Genomic DNA, 25,904 nt, shown 5'->3' with positions numbered 1-25,904 from the left:
GTACAATCTCCAACCCCCTCACCATTTACAAGGAAAATGAGTTATTTGTCTGAACACACACAGGGAATCCTTTAAATAATTACAAAGCAAGCGAATGTCCTGATTAGATTGGGTGCTTCTGCAAAGGCAGAGGAAATGAAAGGAGTGTTTGAAATACTCCTGTAAGACAATCTTCTGTCCTTCAGAACAATGATCAACACCAAAACAATCGGACCACAAAAAGAAATCAAATAGATTAATTTGGTTCAATGTCTTTGAAGGAACTTCAAAGAAACTTTCCTTTACCTGTTACCATCACCTGGAAAGACCACAGCCAAGCATGTCTGATTTGGGGAATAAATTTATAAAGACTTTGTTTCTGAGACATGGCATCTGAGTCAGTGGGATTACTTCTTTTTTTCCCCTTTTCTTCCAAATTCTTTCCCCTTTAGTATAAACTCCAAGTTTAGCTGGACTTCTAAATCCAGGAACACTTTCAAGTGTTCCTTGACAAAGCCCTATGGGAGGGAGGCTTCTAGACCTCTGAAAGGTTCCCAGCCCTATTTGGATTAGTTTCTGACCAAGTAAAGGAAATTAAGCACCCACCTCCCAACCCCACATCGCTCCTAATATGGTATCAGAACAAACCAGTGGTGTTGACTAATTTATGACTGTCTGCTCTGCTGTCAGACAGGCCTGAGGTTATGGACTGAATGTGCCCCCCCCCCTAAAAGTCTTATACTGAAGCCCTAACCCCCGGTGTGGCTGTATTTGGAGGCGGTACCTCTAGGGAAGTAATTAAGGATAAATGAGGTTGTAAAGGTGAAGCCCTGATCTGTTGGGGAAAGGGGAGAGGCAGGATAGACTTTGCGGAGGAGCTGATGTGAGGACAGCAAAGGTAAAAAATCAGAGTTTACCCAGTGGACTAAGGAAGGGAGAAGAAGTTACATTACAAATTTTATATATATATATATATATATATATATATATACACACACACACACACACACACACATGTATATATATATATATTTTCAATTGAAGTATAGTTGATTTACAATGTTGTGTTAGTTTCTGGTGTACAGCAAAGTGATTCAGTTACGTGTATATATATATATATATATTCTTTTCCATTACAGGGTATTACAAAATACTGAGTATAGTTCCCATTGCTGTACAGTAGGACCTTGCCATTTAGTGACTAGCTTCTTTCACTTAGGATAAATGTACACATTTTCGTGTGGACATATATTTTCATTTTTCTTGAGTATATGCCTAGGAATGGAACTTCTGGGTCATATGGTAACTCTATGCTTAATCTGTTGAGGAACTGCCAAACTGTTTCCCAAAGTGGATGTAACACTTACATCTTACCAGCAGAGTATGAAGAGTCTAATTTCCCCACACTCTTACAAAAACTTTTCATTGTCTTTTAAATTTTATCCATCCTAATAGGTATAAAGTGGCATCTCATTGTCATTTTGATTTGCATTTCTGACTATTGATGTTGAACATATTTTCATGTACTTTCTAGGCATTTGTAAGTCTTTTTGGAAGAAGTGTCTTTTCACACCCTTTGCCCATTTATATTCTTTTTTTTTTTCTATCTGGGAGGAGGTAATTAGGTTTATTTATTTTTTAATGGAGGTAATGGGGATTGAACCCAGGACCTTAGGCGTGCTAAGCAGGCACTCTAGCACTGAGCTATACACCCCACCCCACCTTTGCCCATTTAAAAACTGGGTTGTCTTTTTATTGTTGAGTTGTAAGAATTTTTTTTTGCATATTCTGGATACAAGTCCTTTAATGGACATGTGATTTGCAAATATTTTCTCCTGTTTTATGAGTTGTCTTTTCACTTTATGGATGATATCCTTTGAACCACATAATTATTTAATTCTGATGAAGCCCAACTTATCAGTCTTCTGTTTATTACTTATCCTTTTGGTGTCATGTCTAAGAAACCATTACCTAACCCAAGGTCACAAATATTTACTTCTAAATGTTTTCATCTACAAGTTTTATATTTTTAGCTCCTACATTTAGGTAAATAATCCATTTTGAGTTAATTTTTGTATATGGTGTAAAGAAGAGGTCCAACCTCATTCTTTTGCAAGTGGCTAGCCAATTGTCCCAATATCATTAGTTGAAAAGCCTATATATGTATGTATATGCATGACTGGGACATTGCATTGTACACCAGAAACTGACACTTTGTAACTGACTGTACTTCAATTAAAAAAAGAAAAGAAAAGTCTATTTCCCCCTCATTGAATTGTCTTGGCACCTTTGTTGAAAATCAATTGATCATAAATGTGAGGATATATTATTTTTGAATCCTGAATTCTGTTCTATAGATCTGATGCAGGAAAAACAGATGTAGGGCATGAGGAGGCCCATGTCCCAGGTCTCGGTTGAGCTTCTGGAACAAGCCCTGCCAACTTGTGGGCCCTTGGCTTCACACAGGAAAGAATTCAAGAGCGAGCCACAGTTGAATAAAGGTAGATTTCTTTAGAGAGATACATACTGCATAGAGTGTAGGCTGTTTCAAAAGGCAAGGGAAAGGCAAGGAAAGAGGTGTGGGATTTGGGTGCTCAGGTTAAAGTAAAAGTAGGTACACACTCCATAGACAGAGTGCAAGCAATCTCCGAAGAGGAGGGAGCAAAAAAGGGCAGCCAGGTGTGGTGTTGCCAGTTTTTAAGGGCTCAGTAGCTTCACATGCCTACAGGTGGAACCATTCCAACTACCCTGGGGAAGGGGCTGGGATTCCCAGGAATTGGGCCACTGCCCACTCTTTGGCCTTTTGCCCTTAGCCTTGGGACTGTCATGGCGCCTGTGGGCATGTTATTTATCACACTAATATGTTACAATGAGCATATAATAAAGCTCAAGGTCTACTTTAAGTCAAACCTCCCGCCATCTTAATCCTCAAGGCCAACTGGGAGTTGAATCTTCCACCATTTTGGTGTCAATTGCTTTCCTTCCTTGAATGGCTGTGCCCTGCCCCCTTCCCTCCTGTCTCAGATCTATATGTCTAACCTTATGTCATTACTATACTGTTTTGAAGTTGGAAAGTGTGTTGAGAAGCCAGAGCCAGTGTATTGAATCAAGAATATGCAGATTATGACCTGCTGAATAAGGGGGCACAAGCCATCCGCAAGGGTCCCTGTTTAGTTCCCTCAGCATCTGAGCTCCCACTTTGGGGAAATGAAACCCACAGGGTCAATTTGATTGAAGACACAGTTTCAGTATACCCACACAAAGGAAGTAAAGTCACAAGAATTTTTTTACTTATAGATCCCAGAAAGGGGTTGTGGTTTACAACGAACTAGGGGAGGGGCAGTCCTCTGTCCCAGGTCAGGGGTGAGCAGGAGATAGAAAGTAGGGTAGCAGGCATCTATTACTTAGAAGGTAACTGGGGCAGAGGTCACTAACATATTTATAGCCTTAACTCTTAAGTGGTCACTTTAAAAGGTGAAAAGCAAAGTGGGAACTGAACAGTGGACATCCTAAACTCAAGTCCTTATCTAAATGTTCAGACTTTGGGTGTGAGCAGGGACAGCAATTAGGAACTCTGTGTGTCTTCCTCATCACAGGAAAGAGACTGAGTTCACAAACATGATTCTTCTTTTTTAAGATTGTTTGGCTTTCTGGGTCCCTTGCTATTCTGATGTCAATGTAATACTGCAGTATAATTCTGACACTAACCACTGATAGTTAGGATCAGATTCCACAAGTTTAAGGACACAGGATTAGGTCCAACAAGGTTGCCCTAATTTTAGATGACAGCCTCAAGTGGGGTCCCCAGGCCATCTATAAGTATAACAGATTAGCTACAAATCCAGGCAGGTCCTATCACCCTTCTCAAAAATTCACTAGAATGATTCACAGAACTCAATAAATGCCCTCACCTGGTGTCACCTCATTCATTAGCATAAACTCAGGAGTGATCCAAGGAGATCAAGAACAACAAAGACACATCTATTACTCCAGAAATTCCGAGGATTTAGACAAAGGCCAGTCAAATTCTCTACTATACAACACTTGCATTTCTGTATGAACTTTATAATCAGTTTGTCAATATCTGCCCCCCAAAAAGTCAGAATTTTCGTAATGATTGCATTGAATCTTTGGTTCAATGTGGGGAGTATTCAATATTAAAACAACAATATTAAGTCTTCTGCTTCATGAGAATGGGCAATCTTTTCATTTATTTACATCATCATTCATTTCTTTCACCTGTGTTTTGTAATTTCAGTATAAGTCATGTGCTTGTTTTATTAGAGTTATTCCTAAGTATTTTATTCTTTCTGATGCTATTGTAAACGGAATTACTTTCTTAATGTCATTTTCAGATTATTTATTGCTAGTGTATAGAAATACAATTGGTTTTTTAATTTTTTAATTTAAATATTTTACTATTTTTTAAATATTAAGCTGTAAACTACAACCTTGCTGAACACAGTATTAGTTCCAATAGTTTTATAGTAGACTTCTTGAACCTTCCTATAGTTAAAATCATGCTATCTGATTTTACTTCTTCCTTTTCAATCTGGATGTCTAATTGCTCTGGCTAGACCCTCCAGTACAATGTTGAATAGAAATGGTGAGACTAGACGTCTTTGTCTTATTTTCAATCTTCAGGGCAAACATTCAGCTTTCCACAATTTAGTGTGCTATCAGTTGTAGGTTTTGTTTTTTTTTTCCTAACCCTAACCCTCAGTATTTCCTATTTACATATTACGTCCCTTTTTATCATCATATGCACACATGTTTTTTTCCATAGCTGTAGCCATAATACACCAAAACTTTGATGATCTGAGAACAAATGCTACTTTTGAGAAGGGGCTCACTTATTTGCAATGTCATTGGCAACACCTGAAGGTATAGCTTTCTTTCCAACCTTGACAAGCATGGTGGTTGTCCCTTTTAAAGCAGGAGCATTAATTCCTTAGGGACTGTGATGTTTAATTTTATGTGGCAGCTTGACTAGGCTAAGGGATACCCGGATAGCTGGTAAAACATTATTTCTTGGTGTGCCTCTGAAGACGTTTCTGGAAGAGATTAGAATTTGAACTGGGGAACTGAGTAATGCAGATGGCTCTCCGATGTGAACGGGCATCACCCAATCCACTGAGGGCTCTAATAGAATGAAAAGAAGGAAGGGCAGATTGGCTTTTTTTTTTTTCTGCTGGAGCTGAGACATCTACCTTCTGCCCTTGGACATCAGTGCTCCTAGTTCTCAAGCTTTCTGACTCAGGACTTACACCATCAGACCACCTGACTCACAGGTCTTCAGATTCTGGCTGAATTACATCATTGGCTTTCTGGTTCTCTAGCTGCAGACAGCAGATTGTGGGACTTCCAGGCTTCCATAAGCAAGTGATTCCCATCTCCTTTTATATATTTCTCTGTGTATCCTGTTCATTCTGTTTCTCTGGAGAATCCTGACTAATACTGGGATCTTTCCTTGAAAATGTATTTTGGGGGTACTCAGCAGGAAAAAAAGTTTCTATTTGCTTGTGGAAAGCAGTGATGATATTCCTGTCTTTGAAATCAGTCAAATCTTTCCAGAACCATCATTACTAACTGTGAGACCTTGAGCTTGGTCCTTCACCTCTCTGAATCTTAGCTTCTTATTCTGCAAAGTGGTAATATTAACACTGTTGTACAGAGCTGAGGTGGAGCTGACACGAAGTGGTGCAACTCAGAACCATGCCTAGTACATAGTAAGTGCTCAATAAATGCTTGCTCCTGGTCTTGTCTGCTTCTTTTGGCCTCTTGTTTTTAACCTCATGTCTTAGTCTATTCGGCTGGTATAACAAATATCATAGACTGGGTGGTGTATAAACAACAGAAAGTTATGCTCACAGTTGTGGATGCTGGGAAATCTGAGATCAAGGCACCAGTAGATTCAGTGTCTCGGGGTGGGAAGGGGTAAATTGAGAGTTCAGAATTTGTAGATACTAACTACTATGTATAAAATAGATAAACAATAGCACAAGGAACTATATTCAATACTCTGTAATGGCCTATAATGAAAAAGAATATGAAAAGGAATATATATATATATATGTATATATATATATATATATATATATATATATATATATACATACATAAAAAGGAATATATATAAATAAATCACTATACTGTACACCAGAAATTAACACATTATAAATCAGCTATACTTCAGTTTAAAAAACCCACAAAAAAATGATGCTTAGGTTTTTGGTCAGAAAGAGAAAAGCATCTTCTGACAGCTGAAACTGACCTGGTATTATTAGGTGGACCCTGTCGTTTCCTATTAAACAATTTCACATAATATCAACATTAAACAAGGACTGAGGTGTGACCTTGATGGATCAAGATAAAAACAAGGCCACTTTGTAATCATGTCTGAACACAGACAAAAATGTAAACATTGTGGAAGGAGGGTAGAGCTCAGTGGCAGAGAGCATGCCTAGCACGCAGGAGGTCCCGGGTTCAATTCCCAGTACTTCCACTAAAATAAATAAGTAAATAAACCTAATTACCTACCCTCATAAATAAATTAATAAATAAATAAGAATAAAAATTCATATGGAAATATAAAGGACCCAAAATTATCAAAAAAGATTTGAAAAATAATAAAGTGAACAGGCTAACACTATCTGATTTCAAGAATTATTATGAAGCTACAATAATCAGAACAGTGTGATATTAGCATAAATAGACATATAGATCAGAGAACAGAATAGAGTCCAAAAATAGAACTACACATATTTGGACAACTGTTTTGTAAAATGTTAGGAAGGCAATGCAGTGGAGAAAGGATAGTCTTTTTATTAAGTGGTGCTGGAACAACTAGACAAACACATAAAAGAAAAAAAAATGTAAACATTGTCCAAGCCTTAAATATGACCAAACATCTCCCATCCCGGCTCTTCCAATTACAGGCTTAGCCTCCCCTCCCTCCTTCCTTCCTTCCATCCACCTTCTAGAAGAGATTGACTAAGATACCCACAGAATTATCCCTGCTTCCTGACGGCATTAACTCCAGAGCAAAGCCCTGCTTTATTGAACCTTACCCCAAATCGCCTATGGATACACCCAAATCCTGTAGGAAACCTTTTCTAACACCCTCTCACTGAGACACTCCCTCACTGCAGTAAGCTGATAAACCCATCTTTGTTCTATCGTACGTGCGTTCCTGACGGTCATTGGCTGAAGGGCATTGATTTTGGCATTAGCCATTCATACTAGGTGATGGTGCCCTTTCCTGAGATGGGTGGACATGATCGGTGGTTGGAATGACCAACTGTGCTAGCCCCTCTGGCCAGCCTTTGCCTGTGGATGCCCCAGAGGCTGGAAGGCTTGCCAGTGTTTCTCACAAGAGGTTTGCCCTGATACTCCACGCTGTCCCCTCTAAGGCATCACCAACTTCATTTAGGTTCAAACATAGGAGGAATAAGCGGCCGATTTTTAATGTGTACTAGGTGCCAAGCAGTGTTCTAAGGGCTCTGGATATTTTCATTCACTTACTTCTCCCATCAACCTTATGAACACAGGTACTACTATTTTCGGGTTTTACTCCTGAGAAAACTGAGGTACAGAAGTTACATAACTTGCACAGTGAGGATTCGAACCGACGCCTAAATTTAAGTCGGCCAGGGCCAGCCTCGAGATCTGGAGACGACGCTGAAGCGGCCATCTTACTTAGTCTGCAAGAACTGCAACTCCCGGCATCCCTCGCGGCAGCAGGCCTCCACACACAACAAATCCCGGCGTGCCCTGGGGCGGCCCGGGGTGGAGGGTTCTAGAAGGCGTGACGTGGGGTCGGAAGCGGGCTCAGAGGCGGGCGCCTCTCGGCAGTCGCTGTGGCTGCAGCTGCCGGGCCTGGCGAAGCGGGCGGCCGGGGACGCGGGCGCAGCCTCCTCGTCTCCCCGGCCATGGCGGCGCTCGGCCGGCCCTTCAGCGGTCTTCCCCTGAGCGGCGGCTCGGACTTCCTGCAGCCGTCGGCGGCCTTCCCCGGCCGGGCCTTCCCGCCGGGGGCGGACGGCGCCGAGCTGGCCCCGCGGTCGGGACCCCGCGCCGCCCCGAGCAGCCCCGGCGGGAGCGCGGCGCGCGGACGGTGAGGAGCCCGGCGGCTGGCTGGCCGGCCGGCCGGCCGGGCGGGTGGGTGGGTGGGCGCGGGCTCGTTAACTCTCCCCGTGACCCTCTGCGGGGGCTTCTCAGCCCCAGGCTGCAGATGAGGAGACTGAGCCCCACAGGCGGTTACCTCAGTCGCCCGAGGTCGCACCGCGCGGGAGTCCGGTTCAGACCTCGGCCCGCCTGCGCCCGGCAAGGGAGGAAACCGCCCGGAGCTCACCCAGGTCGCGCGGGGATGGGAACCCGGGCCGACCGAAGTCTAGATCTGCTCTCGGCGCGGGGCCGCTTCGCTCCCCTCCACACCGCGGCGCGACCGCTGCCGCTGGTAACTTTTAGCGCCTTTCGACACCGAGTTTCCTCGTCCGCAACTTGAGACAGAAATGGGTGCTCCTAGAGAGATCATAATACTAAGTGCTTAGCACGGTGCCCGCCCCGAATGCGTTTTCCCTGCTCTGGTCCCCCCCAAATTTATCGTCTACGGTCTTGAGCAAATGAGTTTAGATTTCAACCTCTAGTTGAGTCATCCAGCATTTACCTGACTGACCCTAGGAACCGTGTATCCATCCCACTCGGCAAGGAAGAGGGCAGCTGGTAGGGGTGGGGTGCGCAAGATTATCAGAGCCAGAGAAAGTAGATACTGAACGCACAAACTCAATTTCTCAACTGACTGACTTTTTAATTTGTTTCAACAGTGTTTCAGTTCACTGTAGAAAGAAACACAAGCGAGAGGAGGAGGATGATGAGTAAGTTTCAGGTTTCATTTATTCGCTTAATAGTCACTTATTTAATCTATTTTATATCCGTAATTACTTGTTTTAAGTGAAAAGGTGAAACGTTAGGTGTCTCTGAAAGGAGGCCCAAGGAACTGATAACATGGGTTGCCTTTTAGAGAAGGGAGCTGGGCAGGTCAGAGAGAAACTTTTTACTCAAAATGGATTGTAATGTTTGAATTTTGAGCCATGTGAATATTATTACATGCACAAAGTAAAAGAATTCACAGAAGTCTGTTGAACAAGTCTTAACACTCCTTGCTCCCAGTTCTCCCCAGAGGTTACCTTTGTTAACTGTTTCCTGTTTCCCCTAAAGAAGATAATGTGAAAATTTACAAGTTTATAATTGTATATACATCTGTATATAATTGTATATACAAATTATATATACTACATTTGTAAGGTACTGTTCACACTGCAACATATCGATCTTTTCATGTTACTCTTAAGTTCCTTGAATTTATTTGCAAGTAGGTAAATGGATTCCTGGATGGGGAACTGCTGGATCTTAAAGTGTGTGCATTTTGAATTTTGAACAAGAGTTGTTGCCAATTTATCTCCTTTTAGTGGTGGGAATGCCTGTTTCTCCATCTTCTCACTAGAACTGTATTTTCAAACTTTTTGAGCAGCACTTAACTGAGATAAAAAATTGGATCTCATAGACAGACAGTCTAGTTAAAAAATGAGTAAAAGACTTCCCCAAAGAGGATATCCAAATGACCAACCAAGTGCAAAGATGTTTAACCGCTTCAATCTTTAAAGAAAGGTGCATGTATTAAAGGCACAGTGACATACTACTCTACCACCAGCTATTGGAGCAGTTGTGTAGCACGGGGGTCAAACATTATGAATGAGAATGTAAATTGCTGCAGTATTATAGGAAACAGTTTTGCATTAAATCATGAGTTGAAGGCACACATACCCATTTGCCCAACAGTTCTCTTGTGTATGTACCTGCGCTCATCAGAAGACAGGTACAAGAAAGTTCATAGCATCCTTGTTTCGTTACAGTTCAAAACTGGAATGTCCCTCAACAGTAAAATGGATAAACTTTGCTGAGCTGTGTTAAGGGAGAAAAAGAAAAAAAAAAAAAAAGAACCACACCTATCAACATAGATGTGTCATAAGCATAGTGTGAGCAAAAGATACATCACAAGAATGTGTATGTATATAGTATAATGCCCCAAATAAAAGATTCAAAACCAGGCAAAACTTAAAACTGTTTAAGGTTGCATGTCTACATGTGATAATTTTTTTTTTAATGGAGTGGTTACCTTAAAAGACTTTACCTATAGGGAAGAGGAGATGAGAGTACCATTCTGGGATCCTGCCAGCAGTCTATATCTTGAATATTATTTTCATGGATTTTTGTTTTGTAATTCATTGAAGTATAAGTTTGTATGTTAATGAGTGTAGGGATTTTATAATTAAAGAATTTAGATCACTGTTTTAATTTGTATTTTGTAAATTGTAGGCAATGTTGAAAATCTTTTAAGCCATTTGTGTTTCATTTTCTGTGAATCATCCATGTTTCTGCAAATTTTTTATTGGCTTGGTCTTTTTCTTGTTAATCTATGAGGAATTTTATTAAATCAGTTTATTATATGGATTGTGTTTTCCTCAAATTTGTTGTTTGTCTTTCAACTTTATGTATGTTTTGTTTTGCCAGCAGAAGCTTTGAATTTTCTCACCTGGCAGATATATAGACTAATGAGACAGTAGGTTTGAAAGTTGCCTTAGTATAAAAAAACCACTGGACCAGTTCTTTATTGCCTTGGGATTGCTGTGGATACTTTTATCTTTTGGGGTCCCCTATAAGAGATTATTGAATAAAGGATTCCAATGTCATAAATAAAAAGTTTGGCGTGTAAAAACAATTGGCTTTAAAAGTTAACTGCCTTTAATTTATAGATGGGGAGATTAAGGCCCAGGGATGATAAGGGACTGGGCAGTTGGATGCTGAATGCCCAGAAGTGTGCTGCCCATCTGCCACTTTCATAGCTCTTATCAGAACTTTAAAGTCCTTTATATTACATTTTCTTTGGGACTTAATCATCATTAATCTCTAATTATTTGCATACAACCTAGAGGCATGAAATAATTTAGCTCAAATTATGTTGAATGTCAGAGATCAGAACCCAGCTCTGATACTCAGTTGAGTTGTTAGATGTGCTGGGAAATTACCTGTTCCTTCTAGATTTACTCTGCTTTTTCTTAGATCTCTTATTGTATAACTTTTTCTTCTGCTTTCCAAAACATAACATACTTTAAAGCTAGCCAAATACTACAGAAATATTTGATGTATGGATAGATGTTTTTAATACTTTCTTATGAATTGAAATTAATTATAAACTAGACATACTATTTAACAGTTGATTCTAGTAAAAACTTTAGGTTCAAGACAGTATCATTACTTGTCAGATTTTATATTGCCAGAGACTTTAATGTTGCTTTTCATAGTCTTAACATGAAATTGAAATTTCTCCTTGTAAAATACATTCTGCTTCCTTTTACTCTTCTTTTGAATCAGAAGCTGTGGTAGCCATCAGTGAATTTTTTGGTGCAGTTTGTGTTCTGGTCTTGAGATTGCACTTGCTGATGCTCAGGCAATAAAGTACTTTTGGTCTAAATGCTTAAATGAAACAGGGCTGCTCCATCAGGTTATTTGTTTAACTTGCTTAAGGACAGCTTTCAGCTAAACACTGGGCATGTAGTGCAAATACTAGTTCATGGTAAGAGCTTGAACAGTTGAACTTCCATAGCAAGTCAGGCAGTTTTAGTGAAAAAGGCATAGAGATGTAGGATTCAGGATCTACCTCTGGAGTCTGGTGCCCAGAATACAGCTCACCTTACATTACACTCTGGAGGGGACATTTTAGTTTTCTAGGTCCTAGTTTCCACATCTGCAAAACAAATAAATTGGATTTGATGAACTCAATGAAATACAACCGTTTCTAGGAAGTGAAAATACTTTATGTTGCAATGTGGGAGAAAAGTGTGCCCCATTTTTAGTCAGGGACTCGGAGCAAATGACATTTTTGAGAGAACCAAGAAATTAGCAATATCATCTACACCTGTAGTACATGCTACACCCCCCCCCCCATGAGGCATATGTATATTTTTCCCCTAAGGGGATATAGGTTACCTGTATGACTAGTGTGGTGGAGCAACAGCAATCTGAAAAATATGGCTGGCACTGAATTGCTGCTTTGTAATTTTTGGTTTCTTTACTTCGCATTTGACCTCTCCAGAGCCAGATAGGTGGGAATGGCATTAAGTTCCCACACTGAACACTTCTAATCAGAAAAAGACAAAATCTTGTAAGTGCAACCTAATTTGACAAATACAGCAAGGGAAACATCTCAGGGAGGCTCTGAGAATGACAGAAAAGAAAGCGTGTGATTTTCCATCTTGTAATCACACACTGTCAAAAGTCAGAGTTTTTTCATAGAAGAATTTGATTAGAGAGAGAGGTGATACACATTTCATTTATATTAGTCAGGATTTTCATTGATTTTTTTTTTTTTTTCAGTTGTCCAGTAAGAAAGAAAAGGCTAACTGAAGCAGGGCTCTGTGCTGGTCCTAATGACTGGATTCTTTGTGCACATCAGGATATAGAGGGTCATGGAGTAAATCCATGCACTAGTGGCCTTTCTGCACCTGGCATGTTAGATGTTATTTGTGAAGAGATGGATCAGACAACAGGAGAACCACAGTGTGAAGTTGCCCGAAGGAGGCTTCAGGAAATTGAGGACAGGTAAATGGACAGCACATACATATATATAGCACGTGTGTGTGTGTAGCTCTACTCTTTTAAATTTAGTCTGATTCATCATTTGGTGAGTCCTTGATTCTCAGTCTATCAGACTATAAAAATCAAGAAGCTCAAAGTATATACCTTAAATGTTAAAAGCGCTCTTCTCATAAAACTGGGCTAAATATTTTCACTTACTGTCTCTGAATACTAATTTTTGGTTTATAAGAGTTTTCGGGGACACATTCTTCAAATTTGATTGCATCTAATGTAAAACTTTAAGTGCGATGTTGAACAGCTCTTTTGTATCTACTTTCACTCAAGTATAGTCTCATATTTTACTTGATCTTTTGCTGTAGCACCTGTTGCTCTTTTTTTTTTAATTTTGTGCAATTAATAGAATACATAATAGCCTAACTAATTTTTCTTTCTCTGCTTCTGCCTGTATTTAGAATAATTGACGAAGATGAAGAAGTTGAAGCTGACAGAAATGTTAACCATCTCCCCAGCCTTGTCCTTTCTGATACCATGAAAACAGGTTTGAAGAGGGAATTTGATGAAGTCTTTACAAAGAAAATGATTGAGTCCATGTAAGTTTTGCCTTCTGGTTTCTATTCAGTTAGGATGTTGGAGGGAAAACCCAGTGTCTCTAGGCACTGCCCATCCTGTTCTCACCATCCTCCAGGTGTAAGCACAGCAGGTTGTGTTTTTAGCCCAGGTTGGAAACAGACCTTTCCTTAGGTGATTGCCTTTGAGCAAAATGCTGTGCAAGGAGTTGGGAATATGCAGGAGTGGCTGCCTTGCCTACTTACCACTGGGTTGTTTTGAGTTCCTGAAATGCACTAATAGTCTTATTTGGGAATGGGAGGATTGACAAGAGAACCCATTCTCTTAGATTCCTGTGGTAGGATGTAGGAACCACATTTCAAGACTTCCTGTTTACCTGGCTCTCTGGTTATCTGGGACCACCATTGAGACCTAGGAAACAAACGAAGTCTCCCAGCAGTCAGAAGTGTTATCACAAAGGTCCCAATCCAAAGCTCGTATTCTTGTCTCAGTGGGTAGCCCCTCAGCCCTTTAGCTCTAAGAGCCATTTTGCCCTTTAGACCCAGTTAGATGAGCTCATCTGTTATCTCATTTCCTCAGTCATCAAAGTAGAAACACAGAGACACAAGTGAGAGCAGAACAAACTCATAATAGTGACAGTACAGTGTGAGGACAAGAGAGGAAACTGGAAAGCAAACATAAGAACCTAAAAAGCAAAGCAGCCTTGGGCCCATTAACATAAGAACTAATGAGAGCCATGTAATTCTCGTAGTCCTTGAGTTTAGGTAATCTCAAGTGGTCATTACCTGCTCTGTAAAAATACAGTTGTCAGTATCCATGGTTGATTGGTTCCAGGACGTCGTATAGATACTAAAATCCACCAATATTCAAGTCCCTTTTATAAAATGGTCCAGATCAGAACCCGCATAGATGGAGAGTCAGCTGTAGTAGGCAAGTTATAAAGTGCCATTTAGGTGTTGCCCGGAAAAGACTTCAGGTAGACTTGGTACTCAGTGAGGGTAAGTGTCAGATACCTGAAAAATTCTCTTAGGATTCCAGTCCCACTGGTGCCAGGTAGATGAGGTATTATTGCATTTAGACACAATGGGTTCAGCTGCTGCTGGATGTGAGCTCACAAGGGTTTTGCATTAGTCTCCTAGCTTGAGCTTATAATTAACTACCCAGCCCTGAGGGTGGGTAAATAGTTTAGCCAAGAGTAAGCAGGTCACATTGCCCTCCAGCCTAAAACGTAGCACTTTCTGCTCTTGGTAGTTTTCCAGAAGCTAGCCTTTGAAGGGTGTTCTTCATTGTTTGAATTTTATTTTGCTTTACTTGCCCTTGGGTCCTAGGGCAAGTAAAGCAAAATAAAACCATCACTAGATAAGGAGGGCTGGGGGGTTAGGTACAAACAGTGGCTTAACTGCAAGAAGCTCTATAACTATAGCTATACTAAGCAAAAGGCATACTGAGATATTTTTAGTGTGTTTGGTCAGTGTTTCATTGTCATTTATAATGGTTTAGTACAGGATAGTAGTCCACATCTGCTAATATTAACCACAATTTAAGAAAAAATTATAATAAGTTAAATCAAAGGCCTTTGTTTTTCATATGGAATGTTTATATTCTAATCACAGCATCAGTATAACCAGTTGATTTGGTTAAAAATGCATGCAGAGTGGGAGGGTATAGCTCAGTGGTAGGTGCTTATTAGCATGCACAAGGTCCAGGGTTCAATCTCTGGTACCTCCATTAAATAGAAAAAAATAAACCCAATTACCTCTCCCCAAAATTTAAAAAAAAAATGCAGAACTCTATAAAGTTTTATGTATTGAGTAGCCTTTCTAAAGATCATTTTGGATTAATCTCCTATTTTGATGCCATCAATTCTTTATTAGGTAGCAGTTTTTCAATGTATATCTTTTATTTTCATGTTATAAAATTATTGACAAAAATCTGTATTTTACATCTTAGGAGCCGTCCTTCCATGGAGCTTGTGCTCTGGAAACCTCTCCCTGAACTCCTTTCTGATAAGCCAAAGCCGTCATCTAATGCTAAGAACTACACAGGAGAGAGCCAAACTAAGCATGCAGCTGCTGGCACTGCCTTCCCTCAAAGAACTGAACTGTTCTTGGAACCTCGGCAAACAGGGTTGCCTGTTTACAATAGTTTGGAGACAGCTACTTGCACAGAAGAAGAGATGGAACTCTAGAAACCAGTTTCTACACTAAAGTTGTCAAAGTTTAGAAGGCTCATGTGTCCAGTCATGAGCCTGCTTGTATAGTTTAGGGACTTGAAAGTTTTGAAACGGGTGTAATATCTCCACCTGTGATTTGGGGTGGGACTCTCATTTTGGGTAGCCATTTTTTGAATTCAAATTTTTTCTAAGGAAACTTGTCTCAAGGGAAAAGCAGTTTGCTAGGGAGCTTCGTAAAGGAATGTGAGATTACATCCTGCAAAGTCAGGTGTAGAAGCTGTGTGTGTAAGCGTGACTTAATCATCTGTCACATCTAAGCCATTCATACACTTGGAGAATATTCAGACACTTGAGTTGAAAAAGATGCATGAGGACAGAAGGATGCTTCTACTACAAGTGTGCCCTGACAGTTGAATCACGGCTTCATCTGTAGATGTGAGCTCTGTTTACAGCGGTGACTGTATGACTAGGGGGAAGGAGGTAGACGGCAGTAGCTTAAGCCTATTGCTAGGAAATTTGACAGAGGCTCTGAAACTTGTGTGTTAGTTGCCAATTCAGTGTAGTTGTATTGATTAAATAGCCAGTAGCATTGTGGCTCACCTCTGCCTCTGAAAATGCAGTGAAAATACAAAGAAAAGATTTTTCCTTTGAGGCTTTTTTGCCTAGTGCTACTGTTGCACTGTGGTTCCCTTGCATAATGGATGAGCCCAGCTATTCAGCAATGTTTACAGCTTAATTGACTGAATGATACAGTTTAAAAGATTGTGAGGTAACTATGTGCAAATTGGCTCTGGGAGAAGCATTTCTTAGGTAGTTCTGAGGAAGTGGCTGTATCAATTAAGCCCAGCATGTAACTTCTGTAGTTAAAAAAGGTTGTGCCTATATAAGCACATTGAGTTTTTTAATGTTGATTTAGAAAACAGTGAATAATTAACTGAGAACATATGGGGAAGTGACATTGAGATTAATTGAAACGGCCAGTTTGCCTGGTGCTTCAACTGTTGTGTAGTAAACCTAAAAGTTAGTAGAGAACAGCTTCCTGCTGACAGGAAATCTTCATCTTGAGGACCTTAACCCAGGCTCAGGGTGTCCTCTGGGGGTAACCAGGAGTGAAGTTTTTTATTTCTCAGGAAGAGCTCTTCTGCGTGGCAAGGACCCAGTAGTACAAAGTAAAATGACAGTTCCTTTAGTGCCGCAGAATATCCACTATAACTTATTAAATGAGTATAATACTGGCCCTTTTCATCACACAACAGGAGACCACCCCAGTTCTTGTTTTGTTTTCTGGGTTTCTTTTGTCTTTGTAGAATAAGATACCTTGTGTAGAGAAAATGGTTTATGCCAATTAGAGGTGACTTTTTAGGAGGCAGCTCCCAGGCAATTTTGAAACCCATGCCGAGATCCCTCGCCTTGTTACAGATGGCATAGAAGTCACAAGTCTATTAATTGGACTGTTTCTTCTCCTGTCTGTTGTTTCTATTTTCTCTATTTCTGTCTGGATAGTCAGGAAAAGATTTAATGTTTAATATTTAAACAATATTTAATGTCTACACAGTAAAATTATTCAAACTTCAAACCAGTATTGAAACCAGTTGGAAACCAGCTAATAGTTTTCTTAATCTCAGATTTAGAGATGAATGTAAACTGTATTCTGTTGAAATGTGCAAGTGTTTGATTCATGCCATTCAAAAAACTCCTGCCTTTAGGTCATTGTTTAATGGGACCAACTTGAAAAGTTTGTAGCCTTAAAGAAATCTCCATGCTAAAAAGTTTGTTCTGGTACAACTCGAAAACATGAAGTGAATAATTTGGAGTTAGTCCCAGTGTTCAGGTTAAGGGGAAGTGACAGCTTTCAAAAGAAGTACCCAAACACACTGTCTTCTGTGGGGATTGTTGGGCAGGCCTCGGATCAAGGTCTGCAGAGTGAACAGGAGGAAAGAAGAGCTTGGAAATGAGGCTCTGATACCACTGGTAGATAGAGGTGAGAGCTAAGATTCCTTAGTGAAAATCCAAACAACTTGTTTCAGGAGTCATACTATCTGATGTGATCATTATTTCTGCAGGAAAAATGAGTGTTCAGTGCTCCTTTTTAAACTTTATCTTGCTTACGTTTGTATAGAAATTGTCTTCTTCATCCTTGTGGTGCTTGTTCATCTGAGCCATCTCCACAGTCCCCATGCTTTGTTTTTCTTTTGCAGTGTAAGGCTTTTGCTTTTGCCTTAAGGTTTTCCTAGGGAATTAACAGGTCTTTTCATTTTGTATAGCTTTTGCAGCATGGATCAAACATTGGCTTACTATGCTAATGTGTGAAGAGAAAAAATTACCTAAAGCAGGTGAGCTTTAATGAACAAATGTATATTTTCTCTGAGTTTGAGTAGGGTGTGTGGTGGTGTTTTTTTTTGTTTGTTTGTTTTTTTAATTTGAAAAAAGTTCAGCTCTCAAAAATATTAAGTAAAAATTGCTACTCATTCTTGAAAAGGTGCAAATGTAAAATTTTAAAAAAAGGGTGGAAGCTAGAACCATGAAAAGAATGTTTACCAACAGGTTGAACCTTTTAATTATTTTGGATCTGGAACTTAGTTTTTTTGTTTTTTAGTAGTAATAAGAATGGTGCAGTACTAGGAAAGTTTGGAAGATGCTGTCAGTTTTACTTTAAAATGAGAATCTGGTGTCTCTGTATTTTATTGTTTTCAATAAAACTTCTTAAGTGTTTTGGACTTTTTGAGATAATTGTATTCCTGCACTTCAGTAAATGAAATCAGCTGTCACTTTGCTTCTAAATCGTATTTTTTTTCTTTTTGTTTTTTTTTTCTAAGTCGTACAGAAGCAGCACTTATTATCATTGAGGGACTTAAATTTGTTCTGAAGAGATGATTATGTTGGGTTAAAGGTTATAAGTGAATTAGCTATTTCCAAAATAGGCAGACCATGTTTTGGCCATTTTAAAACCTATAGAATGCTTTCTATGCTACTTAGCAACTCACTGCTGTTAGCAGTCAACAACATTGATTGGCAGTGTTGATTGATTACTAGCATTTAGACGGGGTGGCATTGGTGACTGAGTCTTCAAAAATGTTCGGGGGTGGCATTGGTGACTGAGTCTTCAAAAATGTTCAGAAAAGGAGTTGGAAATGGTATACAGAGTTCGCAGTTCTGTTGTTTTTACAGATTTAGGATCTTTAAATATTAGAGTAGGAAAACCCTTGCTGTTCAAATACATACATGGTCATTCCTTTCTTAGTAATTGACAGGTCACTGGGTGGCAGTATTGCCTGCATATTTACAACAATTATTTGATAAATGTGGATCCCTGATTTGTGGGCAAGCAGTTTGAGTTGCAGTTACAGAAAACTCAGAATATTTTGTTTTTCACCAAAATTTGGAAATGATGGCTAAATGTTACCTGATTTATTTTTACAGATTTTGAAACTAAGTCTGAATAGGTAGTGACAGTTTTGTATACTAATCCAATTCATCAAGTCCAGTGTTCTTCCTACTTGATCAGTGGTTTTGTGGGCTTTTTACAGCAATACCTAAAATGTATAATTTTATTGAAATAATTACAATAAAATATGGTTCAGGCAATGTAATTGTAAACTCCTTGAGGGAATGTAGATTTGTATGTATCAGCTGGCCCAAATACTCTACCAGTGGCATCTTAGAGATGAGTTGCATGCAGTTAGAATACAATGTTAGACTGTAGCTCCAGCTGGATGAGGATGTTGTGTTTTAGCAACTGGTTAGCAAGTAAACAAACCAGTCTTCCTGTCCCTTTATAAATTTTAGAACTCATAGGGTAAAGATTTAAATCTTGGATTAGAATTTAAATGATGCCATAAAATGTTCTGGGGTAGGCAGTATTACCTCCTGCCTACAGTCTGTCCCTACTTGGCTGCACTTGCATTCCTAGTAGAAACACAGGGAAGCACACACTGGCGTTACAAGGTCGAGGGAAATGGTGTGCAGGTGTCTGTCACCTGATTTCTTTTAAGCTCAGTTATGGACAACCCTCTGCACTTAATTGAAATCTTGCTTTGGTTTTGCAGGGAAAGATCTTGATTTTTATTTTTAACCATTTAATTTAGTGTTTCAATATGAAGATATCCTTGAACATCAGGTGTTTTCTAAAATCTGAGCACAGTACTTAGTAATTTTCACCCAACTGTGCAGGAAATGAAAACTAGTAAACTACACAGGTTTTCAGTTCTAGATAATCAGGGATCACGTTTTTAATCATGGGAACAACTGGAGGCTGTCCTTAAATCTGTGTGGTTGTCCTTACGTAAATGAAACTCGGCTTAAGTGAGTTTGCATTGCCAAGCACTACACTGGACTCTGGCTTCAGCCACCAGGGACCTTAGCCTGTCTTGCCTTACAAGTGTACCTGTGGAGACAACACCAATCACACCAAAGGCATTACCTTGTACTTGGCCGAAACCACAGCCTGCTTTGCCTTGCCACTGGGGATTCTTTGAATTCCATCTCATTTGGTCTTCTCATTCACTCTGACCTCCTGGCATAGAATGCTGGCATGGGTAAAATAATTTCTATAAATTAGAGAATTCCTTTATTAGCTTGTAAGTGGATTCCCAAGGAAAAGATGCACCATGGATGATGAGGTTACCAAGTCTGTAGTTTGGGGGTAGTATTGTCTCTAGGATGTTTTCTTACAGGTTCATTATTTTGTGAAACACGTTCTAGAGTGTATATAATTCTGTATGAGAAACACTCATAGAAAAACAAACAACATGGTTACCAAAGTGAAAAGGGGGTGGTGAGGGAGGGATAAATTAGGAGTTTGGGATTAGCAGATACAAATATACATATTTATACTACATATGAAGTAAATTAGGTCCTATTGTATAGCACAGGGAACTATATTCAGTATCCTATAATAAACCATAATGGAAAAGGATAGGAAAAAATGTGTATATATACACCTGTGAATCACTTTGCTATACACCAGAAGCTAACACAACAGTGTAAATCAACTATGCATCAATTTTAAAAAATAATTCTGTGAAAAATTAAAACCCAAAGTGGATTAGGAGGTAACTGGTTGCCTTTTGAGTGCTTGGGGTGATGCATTCAAAAACTTTCATATGCTAAGTGCTTATAATGCATCATCTCTTTGAATCCTCTAGCAACCTTTGGAGAGCCTATTATGCCCCTTTACAGATGAAGAAATGTGATATTATGTCAATGGTTACCCAGCTAACTGGTAGCAGAGTTGAACCCAGGGAGTTCTGAGTCTAGAAAATGTTCTTAATTTCTGTAGTAACAGTAAGAGAATATTGATACTTAATGGCATGTCCTATAACATAAGATACAGCTCTGCCATTTACTAGCTGTAATATTGATCAGTTTGGCTGAAGAAAACTCTCAGGAATATAGTACTGCTCAGGGTGTATTATTTACAACAGCCAGGACTTCAAGCAGGCAGTAATTAAGGGGGGTGGCGGGTGGGATGGAAGCTTTCAGTCACTTTAAAAAGTGGCATGCTCACTACCATGGCAAACAGTAATACACCTAGCGAGAACACATTAAGACTTAAAGTTCAAGAGGGAATCAAAGAACAAAGACATTGCATTGTACTTTTTAATTGCACAGGTAGTTTTAAATAAATGGAGAAAGCACCTTCCAAAAGTTACACTAGCAGGGGAAGATTCCAACAAGCATTTACATAGTAAATTTCCGTAATTCTACAAAAGATTCTTGATCTTTACTTGAACTGTACATGAGGGAAAAGGAGCCCCCACAGGTAGGTGTTTTCTTTGCTTGCAGAAGCAAACTAAAGGACCTAAAATTGGAGGCAAGCCTGGGAAACCAAGAAGGGGGAAGAGATATATTGAATGTTAAAGAAATGTTCATTAATTCCACATCTTAGACACTTGTCCAGTGACTCTTATGTAAGTATTTTAGGGCAAACCACTGCCCTTAAGACAAAGGTACAACCTAAGAAGCTGTAATTCTGGATTACAGTAAAATATCTACGTACCCTGAACCACTGAATGTCAAAAGACATTGGGGTGACCTATGAGGTTTGAACAAACATTTCAGAGGAATTCTCTAGGACTGTACACCCTCTACTTTGGCTTTTTGAATGAGGCACAGGCTTCTCTGCTATCCTCCAGGCAGTGTAATAGTCAAGGAAAAGGGCAACAGTATTGGATCATTCCTTAGACACTAATCAGCTGGGGAAAGAGTTCACTGGCGAAAGTGTCCTCCCAAGAATGGTCTACACCAAGCAGAGAGGACATGTCACTTAAGGGAGAAGGGGAGCCCTCATAGCTACAGTCACTATAAGCATCCAGTAGGCAGGAAGATGGCTTCAGGCAGTGGCTGGTTGAAAGCAGATCTGAGATACCCAGCTCTGGAATGAAGTCATCTTCTACAAGTTCTTCCTTCACTGAGACAGTGAATTCAGGGTGATCTTTCTCTGAGGGGCTGAAAGGTGCTTCCTCAATTTTCACTACCACATTAGCTTGGCTCTCTGCCTCAGAGGGTATCTCTAAGACTTGAGGCTTTGTATATACGTGGTCAAAACGTATCAGTTCATTAATGGCTTCCAGCTTGGCTGATGACGTCCCCAGTGATGGATGAGGGGAGGCTGGTAAGGAACTGGGTTCTTCTGGGTAGACTTCTGGGAGCTGCTCCAGGCTGGCAGACTCTGGGGAAGGACATCTGAAGAACATGACTGGGTCCAAGTTGAACAGAATGCCCAACAGGATATCAGACTGAAAAAGACAAAATTAAATGGAATTCAACTATTACAATGCACCTGAGAATCTAACTTGGTAATAAGTTCCATGATGTAAATTAATCATTATGCTACATAACCTCCAGGACTCACCAGGCCCATTTATCTATACTTTATGTCCTAAGCCACCTGGAAATAGGAAGGTAATCAATGTTCACCTTTAATTCAACCAAAACTAGCTTTGCTACCCTCATCTGTCTGCTTAGGGATGTGAGGCATCAAACAGATGGAATTAAGTAGTTATACAGCTCTTTAGTAAATCTGAATAAGCCCTACCTCAGAGTCTGAAGAGTCAACACCGTCAGAATCCATGGGGAGATGTTCTGGAGGGGTGACAACTGGGCCTGCACCTGCTGCAGAGGTGCACGTAGTCTGAGTGCTGCGGACTCAGCAGACCCGGCCACCGGCCCCGCTCCATTCCCCTGGGAGGAAAGACCAGCGTGAATAGACAGCTCAAACAAGCCTAGAGTCCCTGAGGAAATGCTTGCCAGGCAGCTGATTCTCAACTTTTAAGAAACATAGAAAACTATTCTTTAGAGCTGAAATCTTTCCCTTACCTTTGTTCTTTCCATCTTCTTGAGCCCTCCTCAAGAACAGATGAGAAAAGGGAGGTAAGACTAATTTTTCATTGCAATTTTCTGTACAACAAAACATTTTTCTTCCCCAAAGATTCAGGCATGACTAATAAATAATACCTTAATCATATTCTTGATAAAAATAATGTTCTAGTAATAAAATTCTATAGTAAACTTAAGCCCAGAATCTTTTTAGATAGTGATTTTTTAAAAGTTTGTTCTGAACATCACCTTCACAGTTAGAACTGTCCTACTGTCAATCTCAGACCACTTAAGTGTTATCACTGAATTTGCCATGATTCATAGATTAAAACCCTTCTATCAGAAAGGTGTCATTATCACAACAAATCCTTTCTCTATTCATTCATCAAAGAACTACTATAATTTTAGTAGCATTCAAAGTCAGATCTGACTGGCTCTCTTGTTCTGGCTCTCCTTAATGCTGGCATGGTAGATAAATCTTGTTGGCTACTAGCACTTATTAGTACTTGCCCTGAGAGAGTCGTGAAACTTAATTATTAGGACTTAGTACTATTTACTATACTCTTGAAAAATGAGTATCATTAAAGAAAGAGGTCATGTCATGTCACTTAAAACCACTTCTCACATAAGGCAACAAATAAAGGACATGACTTACCTTGGTTTCTGCCTCCTCTTCAGTCACTAGGGCATCCATCCCCAAGCGCTGTCTTAACTCCTGGTTCTCAACTACGAGGCCATGAGTTTTCTCTCGTAAAAGCTGATTTTCTAGCAAAAGTTTTTGGTTCTGGGAGAAAATTCAGAAAAGGCTATTAAAGCTTCTAATTCTTTCACTTAATCCACCTGACAAAGTTTCACTACAATAGATTTCCCTTCCTTCTCCTGGATCTTTTGGGAAACTATGCTTATGCAGTTGTTCACAGTAGGTATTAGAAAGCAAGATCTTAATTATGAAAAATAAGCTATTTAAGAAGTGCCATCTCATGGGGTCACATATAACACAATGCCCGCAACTACTAATACAGCCCTCAGCAAAGAGTGGCTTGTGATTTTAATTTAGATATGTCTAAAAAAACCCTATCTTGAACTGGCAGGTAATAATAAAAGTGGTAGTGGTGGACTATACAATCAATATGTTAAAAAACCCAAAAACCAATACAAATAATCCTTATGTATTCAAGATGTGTTAACTGGCAACAATTTAAGTTTAGGTTCTAGAAGGGGAAGGGAACCATTAGTGGACTTCTGGCCAAGCCAGGAAAGGTCTCAAGTTTAAGCAATAATTTCCTATCTGCTTTTACTAATTTCTTAGTACTAACTGATAAAACACTGTTGTATTATTGTAACTCATCAGCTCTGAGACAGACCTAGCATCAAACGCCAGAGGGTTGGTCAATCACTACTGCTCTCATCCAGCTTTACCACTTAACCAATTACTTATCTATCCTAACTTCGTTTAACTTTTTTTTTAATTTATATTTTGGTGGTGGTGGGGGAATTAGGTTTATTTATTTATCTATTTACCTATTTATTTAAATAAATACTGGGGATTTAAATAAATACTGAGGTACAGGGGATTGAACCTAGGACCTTATATATGCTAGGCAGGAACTCCACCACTGAGCTATACCCTCTCCCTTAGTTAAACTTTTAAGTATATGTCCAACTGTATTCTAAAGGGGATCAAACTGGGGATGGGCAGCAAACAAAAGGCCATTCACCAAGGAAAGACATACAATGGATGAAAGATAAGACTTCGGCCTCAAGTATCTTTACCTCTTCTTCCAAATCGACCACTTGCTGTTCCAGTTCACTCATTCGAGCTTTCTTTCGGTCTCTAGCAGTCTGAGCTGCCACTCTATTTTTCAGTTTCCTGAGAACAGAAAGAGACATCTCACACTGAGTCATCTCAAGCCTTATTTATATATCCTTATTTGAAAACTTGGCCAGATGGTGCTTTCATTTTAGTTTACAGTATAAGGTAGACATGGTAAAATACACTTCAGGCTCCTCCTCCCGATAAAACGAAACAAAACAAAATCAGCCTTCTGTGGATCCAGCTTGAAGACCTCCTTTATTCTCTCCCTATTGCGTCATCCACCTCAGTCTCATTCCGGCCACAGCACGGAGGCTGGACACAAATATTAGTCATCTTGCATCATTAGGTATTTCCTTTCCGCCTTTCTACTCCCCCGTTGTTTCCTGAATTCAATTTCCTTGAACAGGAGCCAACCTGGACTAATTAAATCTAGTGAAGGCTGTAATCGCGCTATGATATGAACCCTCCCTCCCCAAACCCAATTTAAATGAGGGAGAGGCTGATGGGACTTTCGCCCTGGTGCTGAGAGCCTAGGCCCGTGTCTGCTGGAGGAGGCACTTAAAAATCACAAAAAGCACATTCATCATTAAAGAACTAGTATTTACAGAGGACTAAGTACTAGGCATTTCTCAATCTCCCCAACGACCTCTTGAAGTAGATATTTTAAGGACTCAGACTATTAACTAGTAAGCCTTACAGTGCTCACAGCCCCTTCGACAGCTGTCATTTCTGCTCCGTGCGCCACCAAAAAAAGTAGGTAAATCAATCGACTCCATATTACAGCCCAAGTTCAGAGAAGCTGAACCACGGGTTTGTGGTCACAGAGCTGGAGGAACCTGGAACCCAGGTGCCTGCATAACCAGCTTTGGTCATCTCTTAATGAAACAGAAAAGAAGGACATTTTTAAAAGGCCTGAGCAGCCCTGGACTCCACCCAGCGCGGTGGATCGGTCAGTCCAGACTTCCTGCTCCGCCCCGCCCCGCGCCACGATGGCACCAGACCAGCCAGGCCAGGGGCGCCCGACGTTGCGGGCGGTCAGCACCCGGCCCCAGGCCCCTGTCCCGCCTTCGGATCTGGTCCCAGGCCCCCGACCCTCGCCCACCTCCGCAGCGCCTTCTCCTCGGGGCTCAGGTGCGTGAGGCGCTGTCGCTTACGCGTCTGGGGAGGCCCCCCGCTCGCCGCCTCCGGGCTGGCCCCTCGCTGGCCCGGGACCATGATTGGCAGAGCCCGGCCGGCCGGGGCTCCGGCGGCGGCGGCGGCGGCGGCGGCGGCAGGCTTGCCGGACAGAAGCAGTACTTTGGGGGCCCCGGCGGCCGGGTTCTGCGCGGCTGCCACCACCACCATGACCACACCGTGTCTACGCGAGTACGCGCCGCCGCCGCCCAGCTGGCCAGCCCC

General features: G+C 40.5%; 2 protein-coding genes across 2 annotated transcripts; one reads left to right on the top strand and one right to left on the bottom strand.

Moving 5' to 3' along the window:
* Positions 1-7,796: 7,796 nt before the first annotated feature.
* Positions 7,797-18,090, top strand: CCDC117 (coiled-coil domain containing 117). The gene is made up of 5 exons (XM_031442973.2): positions 7,797-8,092; positions 8,802-8,852; positions 12,412-12,636; positions 13,086-13,223; positions 15,151-18,090. The coding sequence occupies exons 1-5, from the start codon at positions 7,911-7,913 to the stop codon at positions 15,386-15,388; spliced, it is 834 nt and encodes a 277-aa protein (XP_031298833.2). The 5' UTR covers positions 7,797-7,910; the 3' UTR covers positions 15,389-18,090.
* A 2,867-nt stretch (positions 18,091-20,957) lies between these two features.
* XBP1 (X-box binding protein 1) lies at positions 20,958-25,879 on the bottom strand. Its single transcript, XM_010992313.3, is given in 6 exon segments — positions 20,958-22,110; positions 22,410-22,517; positions 22,520-22,555; positions 23,346-23,474; positions 24,464-24,560; positions 25,609-25,879. Coding segments are annotated over 6 exon segments (1,170 nt in total). The 5' UTR covers positions 25,851-25,879; the 3' UTR covers positions 20,958-21,552.
* Between the last annotated feature and the right edge of the window lie 25 nt (positions 25,880-25,904).

The sequence above is a fragment of the Camelus dromedarius genome, chromosome 31 (genome assembly GCF_036321535.1).
Source record: "Camelus dromedarius isolate mCamDro1 chromosome 31, mCamDro1.pat, whole genome shotgun sequence".
Taxonomy (NCBI): domain Eukaryota; kingdom Metazoa; phylum Chordata; class Mammalia; order Artiodactyla; family Camelidae; genus Camelus; species Camelus dromedarius.
Note: the sequence above shows the minus strand (reverse complement) of the source record. Positions and strands in the feature narration are given on the sequence as shown.